The sequence below is a fragment of the Hemitrygon akajei genome, chromosome 31 (assembly GCF_048418815.1).
Source record: "Hemitrygon akajei chromosome 31, sHemAka1.3, whole genome shotgun sequence".
NCBI lineage: Eukaryota > Metazoa > Chordata > Chondrichthyes > Myliobatiformes > Dasyatidae > Hemitrygon > Hemitrygon akajei.
Window position 1 is genome coordinate 5,651,084 of NC_133154.1, and position 23,049 is coordinate 5,674,132.

Sequence of the window (23,049 nt, forward strand, 5' to 3'; positions counted from 1 at the left end):
ATGCTCTCTTCATGCTGCTCCCTTCAGGAAGAAGGTACAGGAGCCACATGACTCACACTACCAGGTTCAGAGACAGTTATTACACCTCAAACATCAGGCTGTTGAGCCATATAGGATAACTTCACCCAACTTTACTTGCCCCTGTTGCAATGAAACGTAGAGAGTGGACCCAAGTGCAGGACACAGGCATGGAGACGGACTTGGACATGACGAGGACTCAGAGCCAGGACTTGGACTTGACTGGAACACAGAGCCGGGACTCAGAGCCTTGACTTGGACAGAGACTCGGACTTGACAAAACAATGACAGACCACTTGCATCCCCGGCTCGGAGCAGCGGCAAAACAGCCGGCGACACTCAGCTGAATATGAGAAGACAAAAACAAACAACGACAGACAATTCGTATTGCGGCTCGAAGCAGCGGCAGACAGCCCGCAATACTCAGCCGAACACAAGACGACAAAAACAAACAGGAGGGATCTCGACACGGAGAAGCTCACGAAGACGGTCTGTTATTCTTGGAGGCTCGGAAGACGGTGCCTCATTCTTGGCGGCTCAGAAGGAGCATGGCCGCACTGCTGAGGTGACAGACCAGCAGCGAGTAGATGTAAGCCGGAGTTTTTATGCTGCCAGCTCGAATGAGGATCAGGCGTCCTAATCAAGGAACCCGATGGAACACAGGGAAAAGGAATTTAACTGAAATGAGTAGTCAACGGACCAGGCCATGACAGCCCCTTCCTTGAAATGTTTCCACAACCTTTGGCCTCACTTTCAAGGCCCCTTCATCTTATGCTCTTGATATTCATTGCTTGTTTATTAATTATTATGTATTTTTTCTTTAGTATTTGCAGAGTTTGTTGTCTTTTGCACACTGGTTGAACATCCAAGTTGATGCAGTTTTTCATTGATTCTCTGATAGTTATTACTCTATGAAGGATTTATTGAGTATGCCCACAAGAAAATGTATCTCATGGATGTAAATGGTGACACAAATGCTCTTTGATAATAAGTGTACTTTGAACTTCGAAATCATCTTGAATGCTGCAATGGAAATGAAGATTTGGAGGATGCGGTTATCGGTAGTACGAAGGCCCTCCATGCAGCGGCTGCACTAATTTTGTTCATTGCATGCACCGGTTGAATTCCTCCGTGGATAACTATTAGGAACTAATACATATCATCCCTGACGAAGGTGGAGAAATTTGTCATTGAAGCATGGTTATAATTGATACCTGTACCTGGCTGGAAGCCCAAGAAGGGTTTATTTAACTGTTTGCATGAAACCTTGGCTAAATGGGGCAGGGGCTTAATTGGGCTAAAAACATATTGGTCCCTACGTGTCCCAATTACCCGGATTCCACTGTACATGATTAAGGATGAGGTTTGGGGTTATCTGGAAGCACATGGTAAAATAGGCAGCACGGGATGAAATTCTGCTGTGTCATCAGTGTCTGAATCAGACTCTCTGGGTCCCAGAAACTCCTGTCATTACTGTTCTACTGTCTTCCCTGCTCGCATACCCTGCCAGTCATCTCTGGCCAGCTCCCCACTCATCCTTCTGTAACCTTATTTCCCTGTACCCCTGCCTCACACATTCCCATTCAACTCGGATTCTTTTTGCTCTCAACCGATTCCAGTGGATCCAACAGCATCCGTGGCACCTGGGTTGCGAAATGCGGCGCTGTAAGAGTTAACGAGAGGGTAGTTTTTTGCTGAATCATAATGATGATAATGATGGGCGGTCTCACAGTGGGTGGAGGCTGAGCTCTTAAATAGAGCAGCGGCGGGGCTCGGAACTCAGTATCCGGGTTGTATTCTTGCTTCAACAGTGTTTGAACGGAATAGAACCCAGACCGCGGCAAAACCCTTACTTTTTTTTAAAAAAAAAGAAACTAAAAACTACTTTTTGAAGCAACCTTTTTGTGCCGAACCTGTGCAGGATGACTTCTCAAGTGCGCCAGAATTACCACCAGGAATGTGAGGCCAGCGTCAACCGGCAGATCAACATGGAGCTGTATGCCTCCTACGTCTACCTGTCGATGGTAAGTCGTCTAACCCAGTGGGGAAGCCACTCTTAAAATGTATGTGTGTCTGGCCTCGGCGGTGAGGGGATAGTCTCTGGTACTACTGAACACTTTTAAGTGTCGAAAGGGGAAGAAAACTTTACGCCGAGCCTTTGTTTCATGGTTCTTTGTTCTCCGCTCCATCATGGCAGCTCTGCACCCTCACTAGATCATGGCCGCTGGAGGGTTGTACAAAGGGATTTGCGACTCAACTGACGATTTGTAGTGAAAGTACAGTTTCTAATCTTAAATGATATGTAAATAGCCTGGCTCCGTCGTTTCGATGTTCTGCTCCGCGCCAAGTTTTGGTGTATTTCCGAGTACTCTTAATGTTTCCGCCGTGTTTCAGAAGCTGATTTCAGTTTTAACTATTTCCAGTATGCGTACTTCGATCGGGATGATGTGGCGCTGAAGAACTTCGCCAAGTTTTTTAAGGATCAGTCCCACGAGGAGCGGGAACATGTAGAGAAGCTGGTCAAATTCCAAAACCAACGTGGAGGACGTGTTATCCTCCAGGACGTTGCGGTCAGTTTCCACTCTTGCAGTCTTTTCAAGTTGTTCCAGAACGAGTTTAAATTTTAATTTTTATATTTCCAACTTTTCTTCCTTCTCCCCATGCAGAAACCTGACCGAGATGAATGGAGCAATGGCCTGGAAGCTCTGCGGTGCGCTCTTCACCTGGAGAAGACTGTGAACCAGTCTCTCCTGGATCTCCACAAACTCGCTTCTGAGAAGAACGACCCTCATGTAAATATTGACCCATTTGCTACACAAGATCCAACTTTAAATTTGAAATTAAGTACCTCCCACAACTAACCGAGTGAGACTGTGCAAACTAAACATAATGTTTACAGCACGGACCACGTAGTATATCACGATGGTACTTGCTTGTCTCTCAAACAGTTGAAACTTTACCAGTTAACAGCTTTGAATTTTCAGTGTAAGGGATCATTTTTAACTCGAGCAATAATTAATCGGCCTCAAGTGCTTTTTTTGTTTGGTTTCAAAGGCATTGCTTATTTTTAGTTTGACAGGTATTTGATAGTTAATTCTGAAGACAAATGCTGTTCATTTTTCTTCTAGATGTGCGACTTCCTGGAGACCCACTACTTGCATGAGCAGGTCGAAGCCATCAAGAAGCTTGGAGACATGATCACCAACCTGACCCGCATGGGGGCGCCCCAGAACGGCCTGGCCGAGTATCTGTTTGACAAGCATACACTGGAAGAGAGCAGCTAAAACGCCAAACCTCAGGAAATCAGTGTGCCTCTTCTACTTTCAGTATACTTCAATACCTTTCTCTTCATAGATGATTCTTTTAATTGGGTCAGTTTTTGCTAATGTCATTTTTTGAATTGGGTGTTAACTTGTTTGTGAAATAAGTGAAAAGGTATTTCTACTGTGAGATTTTTCAATCTTTGTACCTGGTTTCTAAAAGACAAAATTGTTGTAAACCATGTGGCACAACTGAGGATCTGTTGCTTAAATAAAAGTTGGTTTAAAAATTTTTTGTTCTGAGTTGTAGTAATGCATTCATCATGCTTTTACTATTCCGTCACTGAAGTGTCTGCTCACTTGCCTTGAAGCTTTAGTCTTAAAATTCTGCAGATACTGGAAATCCAGAGCAACACCACAAAATGCTTGCATTTGGTAAGTCAGGCAGCTTCTGGAGAGAGGAATAAACAGTTGATTGTTTCTGGCCAAGACCCTTCATTAGGACGCTTTCCAACAGCACAAACTGAAAGGTATCAATAGATATTTTCCTTTTCTGCCACTGAAAAGGAGACAACTTTGGAAGTTAATTGCCACAAGGTGTGGTGTTTTTTTTAAAGGCTTCAGTTCCCCAATACTGAAAACTATTCTGAGGACTGATACAGGATCCAACATTAGCAGTGTTGTATGATCCAATAATAGGCTACAGCTCCCTAATGGAGAATAGACAATGCTACCTTGATTCTCTCAAATGTCTTGCCTCTTAATTTATGCTGCTTTTGGAAATGGGTTCCAGTGCTTTTCCACGCACAGAAGTCTAGGTTGTCTCGTGACTCCCATGTTCCCTGTAGTAGAAATCCCTTAGTTGAAGCAGGGGGCTTATTTCCTTCCAAGAACATGCATATACTAATTGAGTTTTTTTGAGATGCAGTCCTGTTTTTCTTGGGGGATGTAAACTACTTAATGATTAAGAAGAGTGTTTTAGTTGGTATTTTAATCTCATTGCTACAACCTTTTGGTCTCAAACTTCTAGTGCACCTAGCTGAGCATTACTGCAAGGTGTCAACATAGAAAACCTACAGCACAATACAGGCCCTTCGGCCCACCAGCTGTATCAAATGTGTCCTTACCTTAGAATTACCTAAGCTTACCTGTAGCCCTCTATCCTAAGCTCATGTATCCATTCAGGAGTCTCTTAAAAGACCCTATCGTTTCTGCCACTGGCAGCCCATACACTCACCACTTTTTTTTTAAAACAACCTTATCCTGACATCTCTGTACGTCCTCCTGTGCTAGCCATTTCAGTCCTGGGGGAGAAAATAGTAGGTTGTGAAGTTCCAATGCAGCACTTTATTAAGGCCTCAATTATTCCAGGAATGAATAATTTGGTCTAACGTCCCCACCACTCCAAAGCACATTGAGTGATATAATTCTGAGACAAATTCTATACAGTGAGCAAGAAGCACTCCACCATATTTTGCAAATTTCCAGAATGACACAAAGTAACCACTTCTGGACAAACTTGACCAGCAATAAATGAGAAAATCTGTAGATGCTGGAAATCTTAGCCACACACACACAAAAATGCTGAAGGATCTCAGCAGCTAAGGAGTATTTTCTCCCCAGTGATTTCCCTCTTGCTACTTAACCTTGCAAATAGAACAAGTGCTACACCTGCCCATATATCACCTCCCTCACTACCAGTCAGGGCCCCAAACATCACCTTGTGTTTCTCCTTCCAACTCTGACTTGTCATTTTTTTTCTCTAGTCCTGCTGTAGAGTCTCAGCCCAAAATGTTAACTCTACTCTTTTCCATTGATGCTGCCTGGCCTGCTGAGTTCCTCCAGCATTTTGTGTTGATGACCAGCAAGACTTACCAAATGCTTTCTAATATTTGAACAATAATTGTGGAAGAGACTTCCTGACATGATCCATTTTTATCTAATCCTCTTGGTCTAAATTGACCAATTTACCACTCCTGGAACTAGCAACTAACTTATCTGAGACCCAAATTTGAACTGTTTCCTTCAAGATAAAGGCAATTCCATCTTTATAATAGCGACAAAAGTGTTAATGCAGGTTGAGAGCTCCTTACCTGAAAATCCAAAATCCGAATTCTTATCGAGTGCTGACATGACATCACAAATGGAAAATTCCCAGGTCTCAGCGCATTGCAGACAGTTCTGAGAAGCGAAGTCACATGCAATGAATAGAAGTAGATTGAAAAATAGAAAAGCACTGCATAAAGTGAGGAACGGCGATCATGATTATGTATCATTAGTGTTGGAGTGAACATGTGCCGCTCAACGGTATGCTGATCATAAAACAAAGATCTATCACGATGAACTGAAAATTGAAGGTAATTGTGAATATTCTGCAGGCTGGTTGCAGAAATTTAAGAAGATGCACAACATTAAATTTTTAAAGCATCTGCTGATCACAAAAATCTAGCACCATAACAAGTCTATGATGCTGAATGAAATAAAGAACTGGGAAATTGATTGGTGAAAGAGATACAGGGCAGGAGAAAGGAGAGGATAGGAGGCCATGGAAGAAAGAAATGGGGGGAGAAGCACAGAGGAAGGTCATGGGTAGACAAGGATACAAGGTGAGAGAATGGTGGAGGGGTTGGGGCATTACTAGACATTTGAGAAATCGATGTTCATGCCACCGGGTTGGAGGCTACCCAGGCAGAATATAGGATGTTGTTCCTCCAACCAGAGTGTGGCCTCATCACTACCGTAGAGGAAGCCATGGATTGACGTATCAGAATGGGAATGGGAAGTGAAATTAAGATGGATGGCCACTGAGAGATCTCGCTTCTTCTGGTGGACAAAGTGTAGGTGCTCAGTGAAGCGGTCTCCCAATCTACGTTGGGTCTCACTGATACATACAGGAGGCCACACCAATTACAGCACATAAGAAATCTTACATATTGGAAATCTAAACAAACACACACAAAATGCAGAACCCTTCCTGATGAAGGGTCTCGGCCCCAAATGTCAACTGTGTATTCAATTCCTCCAGCATTTTTGTGTTTTGCACCAGTTACAGGAGTTACTTCTTCTAGAATTGTGATGCTGGCTAGTGAATTTGTGTATGCCATCTGGAACTTACATCTTGGTAGGGTCACCCATCTATCAAGTACTGTCTGGTGGCTGCCCATGCATCAGCCTCCCCAGATTAACAAAGTCACACACAGCCATTCTCCATTAAGGAAATCCACCATAAAATCCTGAATTATGTCCCGTGGTGATCCCAGATCAGTCTGTATAGCCACAAATAGACAATCCCTTAAAGGCTTGGACTATTTTCTGACTGGAGAGAAAATTGAAAAACCAGAGGTGCAGAGAGACTTGGGTGTTCTCGTATAGGATTCTCTAAATGTTAACTAGCAGGCTGAGTCAGTGATAAGAAAGGCAAATGCAGTGATAGCATTCATTTCAAGAGGACTTGAATACAAAAGCAAGGATGTAATGCTGAAGTTATATAAGGCATTGATCAGACCACACTTGGGAGTATTATAAGCAGTTTTGGGCATCTTATCTAAGAAAAGATGTGCAGGCATTGGAGAGAGTCCAGAGGAGGTTCACAAGAATGATCTCAGGAATGAACGAATTAACAAATGATCGTTTGATAGCTCTGGGCCTGTACTTGCTAGAGTTTAGAAGAATGAGTTGGGGGGGATCTCATTGCAACCTATTGAATTTATTTATATCTGCATTTGCACAGTTTGTTTACAGTTTATAGTTCCTGATGTTTACAGTTTACAATTACTGTTTTATAGATTTTCCAAGTATGCCGTAGAAAAAGAATATCAGGGTTTGTACAGTTGAAGTCAGAAGTTTACATACACCTTAGCCAAATACATTTAAACTCAGTTTTTCACAATTCCTCACATTTAATCCTAGAAAACATTCCCTGTCTTAGGTCAGTTAGGATCACTACTTTATTTTAAGATTGTGAAATGTCAGAATAATAGTAGAGAGAATGATTTAATTCAGCTTTTATTTCTTTCATCACATTCCCAGTGGGTTAGAAGTTTACATACACTTTGTTAGTATTTGCCTTTAAATTGTTTAACTTGGGTCAAACGTTTTGGCTAGCCTTCCACAAGCTTCTCACAGTAAGTTACTGGAATTTTGTTCCATTCCTAAAGACAGAACTGGTGTAACTGAGTCAGGTTTGTAGGCCTCCTTGCTCGCACACACTTTTTCAGCTCTGCCCACAAATTTTCTATCAGATTGAGGTCAGCGTTTTGTGATGACCACTCCAATACCTTGACTTTGTTGTCCTTAAGCAATTTTTCCACAATGTTGGAAGTATGCTTGGGATCATTGTCCATTTGGAAGGCCCATTTGCAACTGAAATTTAACATCCTGACTGATGTCTTGAGATGTTGCTTCAATATATCCACAAAATTCACCTTCCTCATGATGCCATCTATTTTGTGAAGTGCACCAGTCCCTCCTGCAGCAAAGCACCCCCACAACATGATGCTGCCACCCCCATGCTTCACGGTTGGGATGGTGTTCTTCGGCTTGCAAGCCTCACCCTTTTTCCTTCAAACATAACGATAGTCATTATGGCCAAACAGTTCAATTTTTGTTTTATCAGATCAAAGGACATTTCTCCAAAAAAGTAAGGTCTTTGTCCCCATGTGCACTTTCAAACTGTAGTCTGGCTTTTTTTATGGTGGTTTTGGAGCAGTGGCTTTTTACTTGCTGAGCAGCCTTTCGGGTTATGTCAACATAGGACTCGTTTTACTGTGGATATAGATACTTGTCTACCTGTTTCCTCCAGCATCTTCACAAGGTCCTTTACTGTTGTTCTGGGATTGATTTGCACTTTTCATGCCAAAGTACATTCATCTCTAGGAGACAGAATGTGTCTCCTTCCTGAGCGGTATGATGGCTGCGTGGTCCCATGGTGTTTATACTTGCATACTATTGTTCATACAGATGAATGTGGTACCTTCAGGCATTTGGAAATTGCTCCCAGGGATGAACCAGACTTGTGGAGGTCCGCAATTTTTTTTCTGAGGTCTTGGCTGATTTCCTTTGATTTTGTTTTGTGAACTTCTGACCCACTGGAATTGTGATATAGTCGAAAGTGAAATAATCTGTCTGTAAACAATTGTTGGAAAAATTACTCGTGTCATGCACAAAGTAGATGTCCTCAATGCCTTGCCAGAACTATAGTTTGCTAATATGAAATCTGTGGAGTGGTTAAGCAATGAGTTTTAATGACTTCAACCTAAGCATAGAACAGAGATGAGGGAAAATTTCTTTAGCCACAGGATGGAATTTATTGCCATAGACAGCCATGCAGGCCAATTCATTGGGTATACGAAAGGCAGAGGTTGATCGGTTCTTTGTTAAAGGCATCAGAGGTTACAGGGAGAAGACAGGAGAATGGGCTTGAGAGGGATAATAAATCAGCCATGATGGAATGACAGAGCAGACTTGATGAGCTGAACAGCCATGTATGATCATATTTGACTTGAGTGATCACATACTACTACCACTACTACAGGAGCTAATCCTGCAAATCTATCCTTCCTGAATAAGGACATAACTGACTAAGATCTGATCCAACAAAAACAGCTGACAAAGTGGTCGATTTTACCAGGTTTTATTTGGGAACAGATGGCAACATGTTTTACACACAGTACTTTTCAATGTCATCTTTAATCTGGCCCTACATTAACAAGGATTAGATTGGCAACAATTGTTCTAATTTAACAGTTGGGACACTGGGGTCTACCGCACCACCTCTCTCAGGTGAATACAGGAATTTTTTCTGTAGATTTGGAAAGATTTGCAGAAAATGAGAAAAGCCAGGCACAGGTCATTCCCTAAGAGGATGCATTTATCAAAGCATGTCATTAACTGTCCCCACCCAGAGAGTGCTTGTCGAACAAATACTCTCCAATACCATCCTCAGAAGCTCCCAATTTCTTCAGGTTGGTGATGTGATCCCCAAGCTTCCTAATGGCTATGACTTGTTCATTCAAGTAGTTTGCCTCCAAGAACTCACATAGCTGTAACAGGAAGAAAATGTAACGATGAGGAGTTTCTCAACATCATTGCTTAATTCATCCAACATGGGAAACACAAAGTCCAAAACTACCACATGCTATGACTGTTAGGTGTATCAATCACTGCTCTTTTGACTGAATCAGAATCAGAATCCGGGTTATTATCACTGGCATGTGACGTGAAATTTGTTAACTTAGCAGCAGCAGTTAAATGCAATACATAATCTAGCAGAGAAAAATATAATAATAAATAAACAAGTAAATCAATTACATATAATAGATTTAAAATAAACATGCAAAAATAGAAATACTGTATAATTAAAGTCAAGTCAAGTCACTTTTATTGTCATTTCGACCATAACTGCTGATATGGTCGAAATAGTAAAAATGAAACGTTTTTCAGGACCATGGTGTTACATGACACAGTACAAAAACTAGACTGAACTACGTAAAAAAAAACAACACAGAGAAAGCTACACTAGACTACACACCTACACAGGACTACATAAAGTGCACAAAAACAGTGCAGGCATTACAATAAATAATAAACAGGACAATAGGGCAAGGTGTCAGTTCAGGCTTCGGGTACTGAGGAGTCTGATAGCTTGGGGGAAGAAACTGTTACATAGTCTGGCCGTGAGAGCCCAAATGCTTCAGAGCCTTTTCCCAGACGGCAGGAGGGAGAAGAGATTGTATGAGGGATGCATGGGGTCCTTCATAATGCTGTTTCCTTTGCGAATGCAGCGTGTAGTGTAAATGTCTGTGATGGCGGGAAGAGAGACCCCAATGATCTTCTCAGCTGACCTCACTGTCCGCTGCAGGGTCTTGCGATCCAAGATAGTGCAATTTCTGAACCAGGCAGTGATGTAGCTGCTCAGGATGCTCTCAATACAACCCCTGTAGAATGTGATGAGGATGGGGTAGTGTCCAAAGGTTCAATGTCCATTTAGGAATCAGATGGCAGAGGGGAAGAAGCTGTTCCTGAATTGCTGAGTGTGTGCCTTCAGACTTCTGTACCTCTGACCCAATTGCAAAAGCGAGAAAAGGGCATGCCCTGGGTGCTGGAGGTCCTTAATAATGGACGCTGCCTTTTTGAGACACCGCTCCTTGAAGATGTCCTGGGTACTTTGTAGGCTAGTACCCGAGATGGAGCCAACTAAATTTAAAATCCTCTGCAGCTTCTTTTGGTTCTGTGCAGTAGCCACTCCCCCCCACCCCCACAATACCAGACAGTAAATCAGCCTGTCAGAATGCTCTCCAGGGTACATCTATAGAAGTTTTTCAGCGTATTTGTTGACATAGCAAATCTCTTCAAACTCCTAATGAGGTATAGCAGCCTTCTTTATAACCGCATCGATATGTTGGGACCAGGTTAGATCCTCAGAGACCTTGACACCCAGGAACTTGAAACTGCTCTCTCTCTCTCTCTCTCTCTCTCCACTTCTGATCCCTCTATGAGAATTAGTGTGTGTTCCTTCATCTTACCCTTCCGAAGTCTACAGTAAGCTCTTTTGTCTTACTGACGTTGAGTGCCAGGTTGTTGCTGTGACACCACTTCACTAATTGGCATATTTCACTCCTGTAAGCCCTCTCATCACCACCTGAGATTCTATCAACAATGGTTGTATCATCAGCAAATTTATAGATGGTATTTGAGCTAAGCCTAGCTCATGGGTATATAGAGAGTAGAGCAATGGGCTAAGCACACACCCGAGGCGCATCAGTGTTGATAGTTGATGATGAGGAGGTGCTATTACCAATTGTGGTCCTCCGGTTAGGAAGTTGAGGATCCAATTGCAGAGGGAGGTACAGAGGCCCAGGTTCTGCAACTTCTCAATCAGGATTGTGGGAATGATGGTATTAAATTCTGAGCTATAGTCCATGAACAACATCCTGACATAAGTGCTTGTGTTGTCCAGGTGGCCTAAAGCCATTGAGATTGCATCTGCTGTTGATCTATTGTGGCAATCAGCAAATTGAAATGGGTCCAGATCTTTGCTGAGGCAGGAGTTCAGTGTAGTAATGACAAACCTCTCAAAGCATTTCATCACTGTAGATGTGAGTGCTACTGGGTGACAGTCATTAAGGCAGCTCACATTATTCTTCTTAGACACTGGTAAAATTGTTGCCTTTTTGAAGCAAGTGGGAACTCCTGCCCGTAGCAGTGAGAGGTTGAAAATGTCCTTGAATACTCCCGCCAGTTGGTTGGAATAGTTTTTCAGAGCCTTACCGTGTACTCCATTGGGACCTTCTGCCTTGCGAAGGTTCACTCTCTTTAAAGACAGCCTAACATAGGCCTCTGAGACAGAGATCACAGGGTCATCAGGTGCAGCAGGGATCTTCACAGCTGTAGTTGTATTCTCCCTTTCAAAGCGGGCATAGAAGGCAGTGAATTCATCTGGTAATGAAGTATCACTGCCATTTATGCTATTGGGTTCACTTTGTAAGAAGTAATGTCTTGCAAACCCTGCCAGAGTTGTCTTGCATCCAATGTCGCCTCCAGCCTTTTTTGAAATTGTCTTTTCACCCTTGAAATAGCCCTCCGCAAATCATACCTGTTTTCTGGTAAAGGCCTGGGTCACCAGACTTGAATGCCACAGATCTAGCCTTCAGCAGACAACGTACCTCCTGGTTCATCCAAGGCTTTCCTGGTTCATTCCCACGGTTTGGGAATGTACAGTAAGTCTTTGTAGGCACACACTCATCCACACAGTTTTTAATACAGCATACTCATCCAAGTTTGAGGAAGACAGGTGAGACAAATTTCAAATTCTAAACTTCTCACAAATCAGATTGGTTATCATGTCTCTGAACCTCTGTATAAGCAATCTTCTGATATCTCTCACTGGCACTCCTCTGATTTTAATCACTATTCATCAGTGTTAATGTGCCTTTATTTGCCCTTAAGAATTTATTTATTTTAAAATCTTTCTCTCTCTACTACTCTTAGTATGTTCCTTAAAAGACATCTCAGATTCATGCGGCACAGAAAATGGTCCTTTGGCCCAACGTGTTTTGGCTAACCATCTAGCTATACTTATCCTTTAACAGCATTTGGTCTGACAGTTTCTATGCACATCTCATCTGAAAAATATTACGTCCAAACACTTTGAGCTTCTATTAATTTCTATGTGTAAGAGAGCCATCTACTGATCAAAAAGTATAAACTTTTTCATAAACATGAGAAAATCTGCAGACACTGGAAATCCAAAGCAACACACGCAAAATACTGGAGGAACTCTACAGGTCTGGCAGGAGCTATGGAAATGAATTAACAGTCAATGTTTTGAGCAAAGACCTTCTTCAGGACTGAGAAGGAAGTGGGTGGGGGGAGATGCAACAATAAAAAGGTGAGGGGAAGGGAAGGAGGCTAGCTGGAGGGTGATTTGTGAAGCCAGGTGGGTAGGAAAGGTAAAGGACAGGTAAAGAAGGAATTTGATAGGAGAAGAAAGTGCACCACCGGAGAACGGGGAGGAGGAGGGGACCCAGGTACAAGTGATAGGCAGGTGAGAAGAGGTAAAAGATCAGAATGGGGAATAACTCTCTTTTACAGTATTCATGCCATGAGGTTGGAGGCTACTCAGATGAAATATAAGGTGTTGATATCCTGCTACACATAAATATTTTTATGGAGAGTTACCAAACATTGAAGTTCCAACTGGACCTTTGGAATATATAAATATTGCTGATGTAATTTTAGTTATTAAATATAAAACTGGGCTCTATCCCAATGTGTGCAAAAATAAACCAAAATTGCCTGTAAATTTAGTGGGCTTTGAACCAAAATCTCTATGGTCTAAAGAAACACACTTTGATGGTTCTGTTCTAATATGAGGTTTGATGCAAAATTTTATTTGATATTTTGCCAGACACTGGAATAAAAAAAATCTACATAAATTCCAAGGTGCAGTTTGCTCACTTGGGAATGAGACCATTATATTTTAACCTTAATATTAATATCAATGAGTCATAGAGCACTATAGCACAGAAACAGGCCCTTCAGCCCATCTCGTTCATGCTGAACTGTTATTCTGTCTCATCCCATCAACCTGCACCTAGACAATAGCTCTCTGGACCTCTCCCATGCATATACTTTTCCAAATTTCTCTTTTAAAATAGAACCTGCATCCACCATTTCCACTGGTAGCACATTCCACGCTTTCACCCTCTGAGTGAAGAAGTTCCCCCTCATGTTGCCTTTAAACATTTCACCTTTCATCCTTAACCCATGTCCTCTAGTTCTAGTCTCACATAACCTCAGTGGAAAAAAGCCTGCTTGCATTTACCCTATCTATACCCCTCATAATTTTCTATACTTCTATCAAATCTCCTCTCATTTTCCTGTAATGTAGGACAAGGATTCCCAACCTGGGGTCCATGAACCCCTTGCTTAATGGTATTGGTCCATTATATAAATAAGGTTGGGAATGGCTGCTCTAGGGAATAAAGTCCTAACCTATTCAACCTTTCCCTATTACTTAGATCCTCAAGACCTGGCAATATCCTTGTAAATTTTCTCTGTATTCCAATCTTATTGATATACTTCCTGTACATAGATGCACACAATACTCCAAATTAGACCTCACCAATGTCTTATACAACTTCAACATAACATGCTACTTCCTGTATTCAATACTTCCACTCTCTCACTTGTGAAGGCTCTTTACAACCCTAACTACCTGTGAGACTGTTGTGTATATAATATTTCTTCATTATTTGAATAATCTTGTATTAATGTATATATGTATAGACACACACACACACACACATATGGGTTAAGCATTTTTGGTTCATTTCAATAATTTATCATGGGTTATATGTATAAATATGTGAATTGCCTACGTCATTATGCTACCACGTGATACTTGTGCGCCTTGCTTAAAGTAAACCCAAAGTTAGACTCACATGCCTTCCTCTAAATGAGTTTAATATTTTGAAGTTACGAAATATAGCAGACACCACTTTCAAAGAATTATGGATCTGTACTCCCAGATCCCTTTGTGTAGGCAAAAGACTTGATAATAATAATAGTTTGTTTTTTGAAAATGGAAAAGCTTCTCCATACATTTCAAATAATCAAGAAGTACCAAGTTCATTACGTGGTGCAGAGAAATTTACTAAGGAGAGCAAACTGTTGAGGAGGTTTCAATCATTGATATTATTACCTGGTACTTAATGCAGAGTAACTGATGCGGGACTGGATTTTGTAAATTATTGATAGGAAATTCAGTCAAGGCTTTGCTCTATTGTGTGTAACTTCTGTCTACCTCTCATGAGGGAAACGATGTGTGCTCCCCTTCCAGGTTCATTGTTGGTAATCAAGGCCGGGGGGAATTTAAACTACATACTCTTCCAAGGTGAATAACATCAGATAGAATTATAAAATTTCTCTTCCAACATTTCTACAGATGTATCATGGAGAGCATTCTAACTGGTCTGGTATGGATTGGAAAAAAAACTGCAGAGGGTTGCAAACTCAACCAGCTCCATCACAAACATCAGCCTCCCCAGCATCGAAGACATCTTCAAAAGGTGATGCATCAAAAAGGCAGCATCAATCATTAAGGATCCCCATCACCCTGGACATGCCCTCTTCTCATTGCTACCATCTGGGAGGAGGTACTGTCTGGGAAGACACACACTGTGTGTGATGGTCCTGAGGGAAGGCCCCTATGTTCGAACGATCTCTTTCTCTCTCCATCAGTGCTGTCAGAAGATGATAGAAAAGTTCTGGGTCTGTGATTTATGAATTAGACTGTGGTTTGCTTGGACTTTTTCCATTTTATGTTTTTATATTCTGTGTTTTCACCCATTCTTTCATGCTTCCATTTGCACTATTTGTTTTATTGTGAATGGGGGACGGTGGTTTGAAGTCCCAGTTGCCATGCCGTTTGCACAATTTGTTTTTTTTGTGTGGGGGGGGGGGGTGATGCTTTTCTTTGAATGGCTTCCATGCTTTTCTTTGCTTCATGGCTGTCTGGAGAAGATGAATTTCAGAATTGTATACTGCATACGTACTTTGATAATAAATGTACCTCAAACTCAGTGCTTTAGGAACAGCTTTTTTCTCTTCACCATCAGATTTCTGAATGGAAAATAAACCAACCCACGACCAGTACATCAATATCTTCTTCATTCTCTTTCCCCATGTCACAACATATTTGTGATTCTGACAGGGATTGATAAATGTATGCTGAGAGGCTGAACTTTTTTTCTCAAGCTGTTGCTCAGTTCCCCTTTGAACGTACCTGTTGAAATTGCTTCCCTGAATGTTCCAGATCTCAAAACATTTTTATTTTCATTGTTATGGCTAGACTGATTTTTTTTGCCAGGTATCTTAAATCTGTTTCTCCAGAATTAAGTCAATTGGGGTACCCCTGAAGCAACAAAACAAAGTGCTGGAAAAACTCAGTGGCTCCTACAGCATCTGTGGCAGGATATAAGTAGTCAATGTTTCAGTTCGAAACCATGTTTCCTGATTATGTCTCCTTGGACACCACCTTCAGGCCTTTTACTCTCCCTAGACCTTTGCATTTCCAACTGCCACCTTTGAATACTCCTCCAAACTATGCACAATAATTTGAGCATAAAATCACTCTGGCCATGATATGATGAGGTTTACATACTTACATGTGGATCGTTCTGTTCACTTGCCAGCTTGTGCAGGTTCAGAATGCTTTGATTGACCTCTTTCTCAAGCTCTAATGCATTCTCCATTGCCTCTAAGCCGCTGCCCCATTCATCCTGGTAAGGTTTCTGAAAACACGAGAAGCTTCACAGCATCCAATAGAATGTATGTTTGGGGCTCTATTAACAAATGGGTTCTGGCTCCACCACTGACACAAAGTGCCTGCAGTGTGTAACATGTATAAAATACATATCACTTGTGTCGGCTAAAGCTCCTCCCAACCTCTTTCAACAAGAATGATAATGGCAAATAATGCTGCCATACACAGGCCCTTCTCCTATTCACAAATAGAAATTAAGTAGAAAAGGCCATTTTGATCTTTTGTATCTGTTCTGCCATTAATTAAGAACATGGCTAATCAAAGCTGATGTCATTCCAGTAAGAAGACATTACTGTTATTCTCAAACTCTCTTGCATAAAGCCCAGTGCACTATTTGTCTTCCTTATTACAGCCATACAGCATTCATCCTAACATGCTGACTGCATTGTCCAGTGAGCTAGCCCCATATACCTGCATTTGGCCCACCTCTCAAATTTAAGTCCTTATCAAGATTTGCCCACCTCAACCCATTGGCAGCCCATTCCAAATACATACCACCTCTTGTAAGAAGAAGCTGCCCCTGATGTCCCATTTAAATCTCTTGCCTCTGGCTTTAAATGTATGCCTTCTTGTTTTTTTACACCCCTCCTTAGGAAAACACTATGTGCTTTCACATTGTGTGTCCCTCATTATCTTATCTCATTATCTCTGCTTTACCGGCACTTTCCTCCAAGAGGGCCACAATCTTGTCATAGGGTTTGGAGGTTTGCGTGCCTCAATGTCCTGGAGAGCTATGTTGGCTGGAGTCAGGGTCTTGTGCCTTGGCTCCTGGTAGGGTCACCCATTCCAAACAGGTCAAAGGGTAGAAGCCAGACTCAGAGTGGTCCAACAGTCCTCCAGGTTCAGGGGTTCAGCTCAGGGCTAACAACCCTGATTTATCAAAAAGCAATTGTTATGGAAACAACAATGAAGAACCCTTCTGTACAGACAGAGATAGAGGATCTTCATTGCTGCCCTAAGCACCAGCGGCATAATGGGCAGTAAGTAATTAAGTTACCCGCACTTTGACTTCAGGGATTTAATTGGAATGACACACAGGTCACTTTGCACACCAACACTATTACTGAAGATGTACTGAAAATGACTTACAATCACCTATCCAACACCCTCATCTTGTAAAATTATATTTCAAAAGAGGGGATGAGAGAAGTAATGGAGATGATGGGGATACTTTTCTCCCACTAACCTTGATATCATACAGGACAATGCTGCCTCCACGCTGATTCTGAAACTGCATCAGCTTCTCAGCATGCTTCTGCTCTTCGGCAGATTGCTCCAAGTAAAACTTGGCAAAGTTTCTCAAACCAACATCATAACGGTCGAAGTAATATGACTGAAACAAAAACAAGCAATGTTGGTACTGTACTGTAAATTTAGTGGGACTAGTTACATAAAGCCTTGTGGCTGTAAGTGCAGCTTAAGTCATGAGGAAATGATTGGACAACTTTTGACTCCCCACATCTTCTGCCAAGGAGGTCCCAATCTCAACTGCAAAAGGCGGGGTCTAGCAACCCCATCCCGTAAAACCCTAGAGCTACTGAAAGGCCAATAGACCTCATCCCTGGAAAAGGAAGGATAAGCGTAGACCAAGATGAAGGTCTACACCAGGGGACAACTTGAAAGACTGGTTTGATTCTCCACAGCCCTTCTATCATCATATGTCAGGAGCATAATGGAAAAATTTCCATCTGCGTGGATGAATAGAGCTACAACAACACTCAAGATGATCATAACAATCCTAGATAAAGCCTATTTGACTGGAACACCAATATCACCCTAATTTTTTACACACTCCATCACATTGCATTGTACCATCTAATAAACATACTGCAATCACAAATACTTCAACAGTATTTTCCACAAGTGCAACCACTACCACCTCGGAGGACAAGGACTGTTGATGCTTGGGAAAGGCATCAACCGAGTCCTTCTCCAAGTTGAATACCATCCTGGCTTTGAGATAAATTATCTGATTGCTCCTCTGTCACTGGGTCTTAACCTGGAATATCCTTACACAACAACACTATGGAACCATGCTCACCAGTTAAGTCAGTAGTTCATGTGGCAAACCACCATCACCTTTTCAAAGAGAATCATGAATGAGGATTACATGTTGTTCCTGCACCTGACAATTGTAGCTCCTGAATATCATACATAACATTCTCAAAGTGCACACCACTTTGAGGATAACCTGTCTTCGTTTCATTGTTGTTGGTCAAGATCCTAGGAATGTGTACAAAGTGATAAGAGGCCTAGACTGTCGATAGCCAGAGACTTTTTCCCAGGGCCGAAATGGCTAAGACGAGGAAACATTATTTTAAAGTGTTTGGAGGAAAATTTAGGCGGGATGTCAGAGATAATTTTTATAGAGACTGGTTTTGTGTGGAACACCCTGCCAAGGGTGATTGTAGAGTCAAATATATTAAGGACATTTAAGAAACTCTTATATAGGATGATAGAAAAATGAAGGGCTATGTAGGAGGGAATGGTTAGAGTGAGTTAAAAGGTCAGCATGACATTGTACACTAAAGGGCCTGTACTGTGCTGTAATGCTTCATGAATCCTAACCAGCACTCCTGTGTATCTACCTACAATTAGGGCACCCAACCAGCTTCTCAGCACTCCTAAAGATAGTTCACTGAAGCTCAGCTGTAGCATTCTCTCCTCTGAATCAGGAGGTTGTGGGTTTCAGCCCCTGTATTGAGTGTGCTATCCATTGTTAAAAATGTCTTCTTTCAGATAAGATGTTAATACTCATCTGCCCTCCAGGTGGTGTATTTTTTAATTCACTTTCAGAATGCACACCCTTACTTAAGAGTTTGGCTGTTGCGTAAGTAGTTCTATGGTTTGATCACAGCAACGACAAGTCAGGATACTGTGTTACATGGACGGGAAGATATTCCCATTATTTTGTTGTTTGTGCCCTTCCTGACTGAGATCACAGCTTTGGCAGTTGCTGTAAATGACACAAAGTGCAGACGCAGTGAAATGGTGGTGGAGTGAATGAATGTTTATGGTGGTGGATGGGGTGCCAACCAATATTATTCTGGGTAGATACAAGCTTCTTGAGTGATGTTGGAGCCATACACATCCAAGTTAGTGAAACATTCCAAATGAGGAAAAGCTTTGAGGTGTCAGGATATGAGTCAATTCTCTTGAAGCTGTGACGCGTCCATTTGAATTTCTGGTCAAATTTGGCCTCCAGGGTACTGATGAAAACTCAGCAAGTAATGCCATTAAATGCCAATGGTAGAAGCTTTGAATCTCTTGTTGGAGATGACCATTGCCTGACACTTTTGAAAATAATCCAATTGGTACAATTTTGAGAAAGAGCAGGATTTTTGCTCCGTGTGTCCTGGACAATATTTCTCCTTCAACTTTCAATACTAAAAGCACACTAACACTCCCAAGCTGCTGTCGGGAGCATGTTATGCATAAGTTAGCTAAACTGCTTCTTATATTACAGTTATTAACCATTACTGTAATGTCCTTCAGTGGCACTGAATTAATAGTGGAAATTCCACAATCTTCACGCTAAATAAACTTCAATCTCCTTGGCACTGAAAGTTGACCTGTGACCCTATAGGTGGTAATAACTTTGGTATGTAGCATCAATTATGTACATAACATCAAAAACCTCAAAACAACTTTGTTGGGTTTACCTCTGGCTCATATTTTAATAATACAAAATGTTTGTTTAAAAATGGTAATTTCAGACATCTGATTTGGTAATTGGTCTTCAACTTAAAAGGTTAAGTTGTTCTCTCTTTAAGGATGATGTCTGTAGTATATTACATCTGCTTTTAGTTCAGGTGTCTGGGAAACCTGAATGCTTCTGTCATCCAGTTCCTTTTTTTGCAAAAATAGCCACTAAGTTTGGCCTCAATCTCATCCGAGAATTATCTGTTGCCACAGTTTCTATTGAAAATGTTTTATTTGAAACAAATGCCCTATTGCATGTCACTTCTAAAGTAATTGCTCACACTTTATTTTTGCAGTTGTAAAATGGTGGCCAACTATTTTAATTCTAATCCTCATTTCTGTGCCAACATTTCAGTTCATGCTCTCCTCCTGGTATGTTGAGGCCATTCTCAGGGTGAAGAAGCAGCACCTAATATTCTGTCTAGGTAAGATGTCAGAGCAGTTAGTCCATTCAGCCCATCAAGTCTGCTATACCATTTCATCATGGCTGATTTATCATGCTTCAAATCTGATGGCAAGATCACTGATTTCTCCAACTTGTGGCAACTTTTTTTTCTTTTCACCTCCCCTCCCCCTTCCATCTTCTGTTCCTCATTCTGGTCTCTAACCTCTTCTTCTCACCTGCCTATCACTTCTGTCTGGTTTCCCTCCTTTTCTCCCATTGTCGACTCTCCTCTCCTATCAGATTCCTTCCTCTCGAGCCTTTTTCCTTTCCCACCCATCAGGCTTCACCTATCACCTGCTAGCTAACCCTCACCCCCCTCCTCCCACTTTCTTTATTCCGGCATCTTCCCCCTTCCTTTCCAGTCCTGATGAAGAGTCTTGGTGCGAAACGTCAACTGTTTATTCATTTCCAGAGATGCTACCTGTCCTGCTAAGTTCCTTCAGCTTTTTGGGTGCATTGCTTTGGATCTGCAGAATCCCTCGTGTTTATGATTTGCAAAACCTGTTGGATTGCAGTGGAATGGGTCATACAGATCAGAAACAGGCCTGCTGGCCTGCACAAGTCTGTACCAACCTTCAAGCACCCATTTACAACAATCTCGTTTTAATCTCCCCATATACGCTGATGCCCAACGACACACCCGGGGCAATTTACAGAGGCCAATTAACCTCCCAGCCTGTATATTTTTAGGACGTGGGATGGAACTGCAGGGTAAATTCATTCAGATATAGGGAGAATGTACAAACTCCACACAGACAGCACCAATGGCTAAACTGGAGTTGTGATGCTGTAAGAAAAGGGGTAAAACCTGGGCCATGAACCAAGACACTGAAGCAGTTGATATTATGAACTGATAATGGTGTTGAGAGGCAATGTATTGAATTTTAAGGAGTGATGTTTAGATTATGTGAGCATATTTGATGCCTAACACTGCTGGGATTAGGTGATATTTTTGTATTTGTATTTTCCTGGAGTTATTGAGACTGTATGAAAGGATTAGAGCAGGGGTTCCAGAACATTCTTATGCCATGGAGCCTTACTATTAATTGAGGAGTTCATGGACCCCAGGTTGCGAACCCCTGGATTAAAGGCACTATTCAGCCTTTAGATGCTTGCTTCACCACTTAATTAGTGTTGGAGAACGAAGGGAGATTTGATAGAGATTAGACAAAATTATGAAAGGTATAGGTATGGTCAATGCAATCAGACTTTTTCCACTGAGGTTAGGTGGGAGTAGAACAAGAAGTCATGGGTTAAGGTAAAAGGTTAAATATTTAAAGGGGGACTTGGACATGTGAGTTTTGATAAGTACTTCAGTAGGAGGGGTATGGTGAGCTATGATTCAGGTACGGCTGATAGAACGAGGCAGAATAACCTGGTTATTGTTTAACATGTACTAGATGGGCTGAAGAACCTGCTTCTATGTTGTGGTGCTCTATGGCTCTATGTGGGCTATGCTGGATATTCCTGCTGTTGTGTGACGGTTTCCCTACCAGTATATAATGTACGTTGGTGGATTTTTGTTAAGTGGAACGTGTCCAGTCTCTTTGCCAGGTCTTCCTGCTGTGATATTTCCATACTGGACCTCTTTACTGGGATTTGTTTTCCCTGCTGGTGTTTGGGAACTATGGTCAAATTATGAGGTTTAGTTCTTGCTGCTAGGACTTTTTGGAAAATGTGGTAAGACACTCTCGTTCTCCCTGCTGGTGTTAGAGAAATGTGTTCAAATTAGGAGGTCCTGTTTTCTCTGCTGGTATCTTTCAGGAAATGTGGTAAGATTGTCCAGTTCTCCTGCTGGTATTTGGAAAATGTGATAACACTATCTAGTTCTCCTGCTGGTATTGGGGAAATGCAAATTAATGAGGTCTGGTTCTCACTGCTGGGATTTTTTTTAGGAGATGCGTTAAGACAGTCTAATTCTTCCTGCTGGGCCGGGAGTCTGTGACCACCACGGTGGGGAGTGCGAATCTGTCTTCTCTCTCACCATGGACAGGTAGGCGTAGTAAGCGCGGAGCTCCAGATTGATCTGCTGGTTGATGGCCTCCTCGCATTCTCTAGAATAGTTCTGGCGTACCGAGTGACCGTGGCTCTGCCCGCCCTGGGCCGCTCTCCGGGGCTGCCCCCGCCCCTCAGCCCAGGGCGGTGGGCCAACCCTGCACAGGAGGCGACAGGGCAAGCCCCGTTTCGGGAACAAGCCAACCGCCACAGCCGGCCACACTCGCCACAAGCTCCCCATGACGCCACCAACAACAGCCCGCCGGCTCAAAACACGATCTCTGATTGGCTAGTCCCTGTCGGCGCCCCACCATATTTGGAGGGTCGTAAGGAATGGGAACCGGCGCCCGCCATCTTGGGAGTGGCAGTTAATTCTTCAACACCCCTTTCCTTTCCAGTCTTGGTGAAGGGTTTCGACCCGAAAAGTCGACTGTGTATTCCCCTCCGTAGACACTGCCCGATGACTCCAGCATTTTGTGCCTGGTTCCTTTCCCCGCCGAATTTTGCTAGAATTTGAAAGCGGTGTCCGCGCTCACTCCCATCCCCCACCCCCCCAGTCCGCCACTTCGGTCCTGATGTAGTGTAACTCGACCCGAAACGCCAACCGACTGTTTGCTCCACCGATATTTATACCCAGCATTTTGGGGTTTTATAACCCCGCTCCAGATTCCAGCTTCTGCAGTCTCTTGCTCCTCCATTTTAGGAGCTGAGATGCGGAGTCGCCATTTTGGAAGCTCCAGGGCAAGTCCTTGAAGGAGTGAAGTAAAAATGTTTCGCACTTTCCTAATCGCCATACTATCTAT

At 42.3% G+C, this 23,049-nt stretch overlaps 3 protein-coding genes across 3 annotated transcripts in view; 2 read left to right on the forward strand and 1 right to left on the reverse strand.

Annotated features, from left to right (window-relative positions):
• Positions 1 to 1,788: 1,788 nt before the first annotated feature.
• Positions 1,789 to 3,571, forward strand: LOC140719287 (ferritin heavy chain-like). The gene is made up of 4 exons (XM_073033810.1): positions 1,789 to 2,042; positions 2,442 to 2,588; positions 2,685 to 2,810; positions 3,147 to 3,571. The coding sequence occupies exons 1-4, from the start codon at positions 1,941 to 1,943 to the stop codon at positions 3,300 to 3,302; spliced, it is 531 nt and encodes a 176-aa protein (XP_072889911.1). The 5' UTR covers positions 1,789 to 1,940; the 3' UTR covers positions 3,303 to 3,571.
• Positions 3,572 to 8,894: 5,323 nt separating this feature from the next.
• LOC140719375 (ferritin heavy chain-like) lies at positions 8,895 to 22,502 on the reverse strand. The gene is made up of 4 exons (XM_073033975.1): positions 22,236 to 22,502; positions 17,291 to 17,437; positions 15,947 to 16,072; positions 8,895 to 9,319 (listed from the first exon to the last, which is right to left on the reverse strand). The coding sequence occupies exons 1-4, from the start codon at positions 22,485 to 22,487 to the stop codon at positions 9,164 to 9,166; spliced, it is 681 nt and encodes a 226-aa protein (XP_072890076.1). The 5' UTR covers positions 22,488 to 22,502; the 3' UTR covers positions 8,895 to 9,163.
• The window catches only part of LOC140719377 (ferritin heavy chain A-like), a 38,130-nt gene continuing 29,664 nt past the window's right edge, over positions 14,584 to 23,049 (forward strand). Inside the window, exons 1-2 of the mRNA XM_073033977.1 lie at positions 14,584 to 14,630; positions 14,725 to 14,848. Coding sequence (XP_072890078.1) covers positions 14,732 to 14,848 — 117 coding nt within the window. The 5' untranslated portion in view covers positions 14,584 to 14,630; positions 14,725 to 14,731. The remainder of the gene's footprint in view (positions 14,631 to 14,724; positions 14,849 to 23,049) is intronic.

Coding starts and splice junctions, on each gene's coding strand:
- LOC140719375 (XM_073033975.1), bottom strand. CDS start 22,487: ATGGGGAGCTTGTGGCGAGTGTGGCCGGCTGTGGCGGTTGGCTTGTTC. Junction 17,438..22,235: donor ACTACGCCTACCTGTCCATG/GTGAGAGAGAAG, acceptor TTTTTGTTTCAG/TCATATTACTTCGACCGTTA. Junction 9,320..15,946: donor GTGAACAGAACGATCCACAT/GTAAGTATGTAA, acceptor TTCCTGTTACAG/CTATGTGAGTTCTTGGAGGC.
- LOC140719287 (XM_073033810.1), top strand. CDS start 1,941: ATGACTTCTCAAGTGCGCCAGAATTACCACCAGGAATGTGAGGCCAGC. Junction 2,589..2,684: donor TTATCCTCCAGGACGTTGCG/GTCAGTTTCCAC, acceptor CTCCCCATGCAG/AAACCTGACCGAGATGAATG. Junction 2,811..3,146: donor CTGAGAAGAACGACCCTCAT/GTAAATATTGAC, acceptor TTTTTCTTCTAG/ATGTGCGACTTCCTGGAGAC.